This window comes from Bactrocera latifrons, unplaced genomic scaffold (genome assembly GCF_001853355.1).
Source record: "Bactrocera latifrons isolate USDA-ARS-PBARC rearing strain unplaced genomic scaffold, ASM185335v1 scaffold_83, whole genome shotgun sequence".
NCBI classification, from domain to species: Eukaryota; Metazoa; Arthropoda; class Insecta; order Diptera; family Tephritidae; genus Bactrocera; species Bactrocera latifrons.
The window spans coordinates 842,294-848,881 of record NW_017537523.1 but is presented as its reverse complement, the minus strand read 5'-3'; the positions used below and the strand labels follow the sequence as shown (position 1 = coordinate 848,881).

The 6,588-nt window shown below is 39.2% G+C and overlaps 1 protein-coding gene across 1 annotated transcript in view; it reads left to right on the top strand.

Moving 5' to 3' along the window:
- LOC108977063 overlaps positions 1–4,339 on the top strand; it is a gene marked incomplete in the record, with an annotated part of 10,293 nt that extends 5,954 nt beyond the window's left edge. Inside the window, 3 exon segments of the mRNA XM_018946560.1 lie at positions 143–421; positions 809–1,724; positions 3,742–4,339. Of these exon segments, the coding sequence (XP_018802105.1) occupies positions 143–421; positions 809–1,724; positions 3,742–4,240 (1,694 nt within the window).
- Between the last annotated feature and the right edge of the window lie 2,249 nt (positions 4,340–6,588).

Sequence of the window (6,588 nt, the reverse complement as noted above, 5' to 3'; positions counted from 1 at the left end):
AATAATAATAAGAAATAATTACCAAAAAATAATATAAAATAGAACAGTTAAAATTCATAACATATTTGTAAATAAAAGCAATAAACAAGACTGTTCATGAATCGTTTACTCATTGTGTACCGTTAACTCACTTCCTTTACAGAATTACCGTTTGAATGTCCACGCTGCATTCGTTCATATGCGACGAGAGCGCGTCTGATACGCCATTTGGAGCGCAGTCATTCGGTGGCGACTATAATTCAACAACAACGCACCACAAGTAACGCTATGCGAAATCAACAACAACAACAACAATCATATATAACAATAAAAGACACGTCTAAAACCGCAGTAGCAACAACAACAGCAGCTGCAGCGTTATCCACATCCGCCATAGCAGTGACAACAACAACAACATTAACAACCACCAATTCAAGTTGCGGTAAGGTATATAAGGGCATTAATAAGAATCAAATCACCCAAAGTCAGAAATTAAAAATGTTACTTGAAACTGATACAGACTGTTAATTGAAGAGTGTCTTCATCCCCATGCATATACCTACATATATATATGTTTAATACATAAATGTGGGTTTGTGTGAAATGTACAGATAGCTATGTAATGACTAACTTTAAATCAAACACTAAACAAACTATAAAAACAAAAAAACAAAAAATATATAAAATAATAATATTAAAGTAAATGAGAACATAAGAATATATAAATACAAACAAACAATCAAACAATGAAAATAATAATACATTGTAATAATAAAACAAGTGAAGCAAACGTTTCCAATCAACACAATCAATTGTACTCTGCATGCAGGCCGAGGCATAAGAACGCATTCATATCAATACAACTACAACAACAATAATGGCGCTGATGATGTTGATGTCAATGAAAAAGATGTTGGTATTGGTGTTGGCGTTCATGGTGGTGGTGATGGTATTGAAGACAACAACAATAGCAGCAACAATGATGCAACCACAACTACAACTAAACAAGCAACGATTAAATCTAAATCTACAACCACCGGAGACAAGCAGAAATCCACAACAAAAACAATAAGAACTACTATTACTACGACAACAAGTGCCACTGCAAGTGCCACAAACACCATCAATGCAGTTGACAAAATAATCGGCTATGATAGTATATACCATGAATTACATGAAAACAATGAACTCTTCGATGAATATGCCTGTGGCATGTGCTCGCAAAGTTGGCGCACCGCAGCCGAATTGCATGCACACGAATGCATACGTACGGTGGACAACAGCAGCAACGCAACCACTGTGGCCGTACGCATGGCCAGCGAGTCTGTAGGCCTTATCAATTCGGAACGTTCACTATATCTCTTCAAATGCGATATATGCCATTGTAATTACAAGTCCAGTGAATTACTGAAACATCACATGAAACGTCATACGGCGCGCAAATTTAGCTGCAATCACTGTCCGAAAACCTATATCAATCGCAGCGAATTGAAATTCCACCAACTCACCCATACGGGCGAGAAGCCGCACAAGTGCGAGTTGTGCCCGAAACAATTCCGTTATCCGCATCATTTGAAACGTCATTACGATGTTGTACATTTGGGCAAGCGTGCACGCTGTTCCGTAGAGGGTTGCGGCCGTACATTCACCACGCAAGCACAATTGAAGATACACTCGTGGATACATGACGGCAATGAACCGTACCGCTGCAAGTACTGTAGGGAAACGTTCAAAAAACGCGAATAGTAAGTATTTGTGTTTATTTTTTTCATTATTTACATATTTCCTTCTACTCAACTGCTAAATTTATACATAAATATAGTTGTGTACACGTGTGCAATGGTAGCCACTGGTTGATAAGAGAAGTTGAAATCCGGTTGAATGTCTGTCTGTCCATGCAAGCTGTAACTTGAGTTAAAATTGAGATATCCTGATGAAACTGGGCATGCGAGTTCCTTCGCAAAAAAAAAATACAATTTGGTAGATGGGCGTAATGGTCCACTGTCACGCCCACAAAACGCCATTGACCGAAAATTTATAACACAACTAAGCACTAAATTAAGATATAAAACTGTAATTCTACACAGGGGATCACAGTAGCAAGGAGTAAAAGTTTTAAAATGTGGGCGTGGTTCCGCCCTCCAATAAGTTAAATGCATACATCGACTAAAAGTACAATAACGAGATTCACTTAGCGCAAATATTATAAGAACTTCTACCGACAGTGTGAAAATGGATGAAATCCGATGATAACTCCGCCCATTTTCCCATATAACGGCACTGTTAAAAACTTCTCAAAGTGCGATAAATCAATAACTAAATACGCCAGAAACATAAAATTTTACCCTCGAGATGGTATGACAAGACGTTAATGGAGCTGGGGTCAAAATTGGACGATGGGCGTGGTCCACTTTTAGGTGAAAACAGATATTTCAAGACCTGTCCGACCGATTTGGCCTAAATTTAGTAAGTAGCATTCTTCTCATATTCCCATATCACAGTGCGAAAATGAGTTCAATCGGACTACAACCACGCCTACTTCCCATATAACACAATTTCAAATTCCATTTGATTCTTTTACTTTCCGGTACACAAATCAATAATTAATTAATATAACGGTTTAAATTTTGCAGTAATAAATCCTTTAAAGAATGCCACTTTATGACTAAATTTGTCTAAATCCGAGAAAAAGTGTGCAAGCCCCTATGTAACGAATATGTGGCCCCAGTACCTATAATTGACATTTGTCCGAAAATGTCGGTCAATGTGTGAGATATATAGTTGAAATTCGGAAATTGTCGGGAAAGTAAATAGGATCGAGCCGATTTGAAAAAATTTATTGAACCAATATTTAAAATTCTTTAAAAACTTTCAAAATTGGCGTCAATGCAGCGCTACCAGCGCGATTTCCAAGCATTGAAAGCGTCACGAAAGCCATGCTCCGGAATGACCTTGTCCTCACTCTCTAGGTGCTCGGATACAACTAAGCAGCCGCACGTTCGTTAGCTAGGAACACACTCTACCGAATCCAGTCGGTGCGCACACGCGCCGAAGTACAGTCGCTTCGGAAGAAAATCAGTGCTATTACTTTCTGGACAAACTCTGTATAACGGTATACAATTTTCAATAATAAATCCTTTAAAGTATGCCATCTTATGACCAGATTTTTCCCAAATCTAACCGAAACTGTTAACGAATATTTGGACCCCAGCAGCTAAGGTAGACTTTTGATCGAAAATATCGGTCAATTTGTGATATATAGAATTGAATGTCAGAGAAAATCCTTTCCTTACAATAGTAACTCTGTGTATCACAAATGGGTTGAATCGTATCAATACTTCCCTGAGTCCCCATATACTTCTCATATTCCCATATAAAGACTTTCGAACTTCCATTTGAGTTATCTCAATGAAAATAAGAGAGCATTTCATACTTATAATAGTATATCTTTGTGCCTAAAATAGATAAAATTGGGCGAAAATTTGATCTGCCCCCTATATAACTATTACCGGTATTTTCGAACATTCGGCTGTCTTTGTCTCATATGATTCCGATCCTCTGGTTCACGTTTTACACTTTAAGGTATTTCCTTGGCTTAGAGCCCTGAAAGTTGAAAGAGTATAAAATGTTCGGTTGCACCCGAATTTAGCGTTTTCTTACTTGTTTTTTTTTTTTTTAATTATATTTTTTTATTTTTTATCAATTATTAATTTTGCGGGAGGCGCTTATTAATCTATTATGTAATTTTAAAACATTTTACAGTTTACGTAAACACACGCGCCGTGTTCACAAATGCGATCTAACTGAGGAGGAAATCGCCGAAATTTATCGCCAAAGTGTTGGTCACACCAATCCGCATGATTTCACCGTCTCACTCGCCAATGGGCGCATGCTGCGGCGTTCGGATCTCGAATTGGCCGCCCAGCGTCCACACGAATACGCAAACGATTTGGGCGCAGAAACGGCAGTGATCACAGCCGCAGGAGAGGTAGCTGCCGTTAGTACCGCTAAAACGGATATCGATGCATCGAACGGACTCTCACCGCTACTAGCATCCAATACACATAATAATATGAATATGAAATTCGGCATGGGCGTTGAGGAGGAGGATGAGCATGCTACTGGCTCCGTATCGCATGTCTCGCAAAGCAGCGCTTCCTTGTCCACGCATGAGGAAAGCATACACACCTACATCTTGCCCGGCATGGAAGAGCACGGCCAGTTGCCACATTTCAAACTCGAAAATTCTGGCTCATTTTGAAGTGACACACAAGTGTCAACATAAATATGCTGTGTATTCACCCTCAATTGCCATCAAGGCAAGCACTTTCACCACCAACGCCGCCGCGACCGTCACCACCACCTTCAGCTCAACCAGAAGTTTTTAAATTTTTATCTAAATATTTGCAAATATATTTTAATATAAACACTTACTAAACACATTACTGTATATACACACACATACATATAAGCGGACATACAGCAGTTTTGTGTTTGCCTGTATATGAAAGCATATATCTACACTTATTTAAACCATTGTTTGGCCAGATATATAAGAGTAATATGACTCGATTAAAGTATTTATGATTAAACTACAAATAATTTTGGGTTTTTTTAAATGAAAAAAAAAAGTTGAAACTAAGTTTATTGCACACTTGTGCATATGTAAATTCATACATACATACATACAAACATATTTTTGTTCACATACCCACACATATGCACACCATAGCATATATGTATGCTATTGTAGATATTTAAATGATAAAAGTAATGTAAGTTAATAATATTAATAATAATAATTAAAAATATGTCACTATGTAATGTGCTTTACATTTTTTAAGCTTACTTGAATCCTTGTTTGTTTTTTGGCGGAATTTTCCAAATTGCACTTTTAGGCTGATTTCATTTTTACAGCAATGTTGTTGTTGTAATGGTTATTTAGTCCCGGTTAGGTTGGTTCAGATAAGTAGTCATCGATGCCCTCCAATGGAAGGCCCAGGAAACGTGCCGTTTCGACGGTGTCGGACCATGGGGACAGGGTTGTCAGATGTGTAGGTTTAGCTGGGCATGAAAAGAAGTAGTTACAGTCATGCGGGGACTCGTTGCATGCTGGATATAACGCTGATATGTCGGCATCTTTATTCCATGGATTTGGAAGATTTTGCTTTGTTGATGACACTCCGAACCTTCTCATCGGTGAAAGTAAGTAGGATTTGTCTACCGCAGGGTGCAGTGTAAATTGCTGGTTAAAATAGCCCGCAATGCCATTGAGTTGAATTTCAACTCAGTCTTATCTTCTAACTCTTCGTGTTAGACGAAACCTTGACAGTGGTCCAAAGCTTACTCACGCCGGTGGAGCGGTTGCAAGACTTCAGTTGCTCTATCCATTTTGTGCGCTTGTGTTGATTTATCATTTGCCGAATCTTCAAATTGAGATCTCTTATTCGGGGATCACAGGCATCGGCATGGCGTAAGGTGTCGCCCTCATAAGCTAAAACAACTCGGGCAAACTATGACTGGTCCCTATAATTCTGGTGCGGGCTTCGTCATTCATTGTTCTACTAGCTGCATCACCTACCATCATCGTGATATGAGTTAAGGTCGCCTAGTATCGAGTGGCAGAATTCTGCCGAATTGACAGTCCTTGACCGGAGAAAAACCGGGTTCGTTCCGGTTACATAGACCCGAATGCCATGGGAACGGTCGGTCACTCGGGTGGAGTTCGCCAACTTTGTACCCTTGAGGCTAAGGTCGCAGAGGTGCGTTAGCAGCCTGGGGCCACGTAACCTGTGGTCCACTCCCGGGGTGTCTTAAGGTATGAGCAGATCTTAAGTTGGCTTCATCCATTGCATGTATTACACTTGACCGAGGTGGAGTTTGGATGGAGCTTCCGACTTTCGTCCAAGTCGATTGCATGCGAGAACCTAATCAAAAGCGTGGGCAGACGTGACGTTGAACTGACAAGGTCCATAAATTAGGACACATATTTCCATCGACTGTCTTAAAAAGGTGAATAACAGCAGTAGAAATGTTACTTGAAAGTTTGAACGAAGAAATTAAGGGATAATGTCTTCCAAAAAGGGCAATACAACATGTCACTAATCACTAGAAACGATGCTATGAATTGTGTATCAAATTATTACAGTCTTCAGCATATTCTCCAGATCTGAGCTCCTGCAACTTTATCCTAAGCTCAAATCTCAAGAAAGGTTCGACATAAGCGACGTTTCTTTGTAGCAAAAGGTAAATTGTACTTCAAAAATGAATACAAAAATTAGCATTGGTTGCTTGCACTGTGGTTTTTTTTGCGATCTGGGCCCCCAAGAACTTTCTCCGGTTCTTAACTCACAAGAAAGTGGTCACTGTCAGGAAGCGAAGGCGTAATCAAGGCTTATTTGCTTTAAGAGGCAAATTTTACTATAAAAATTTTATCCGCGATGTAAGGCCCTCGACTGTGCGGTTGAATATCATTCCGAATTCAGCGCAAAATTGGTTTTGCTTTTCAAACGATGCGCACTTTCCAGAGTCGTGTTATTCTTCTGAAATCACAATTGTTAACAAGCATGCTCTCTTTGTTCTCATTGTATATTTAAATGCAATTCTTCT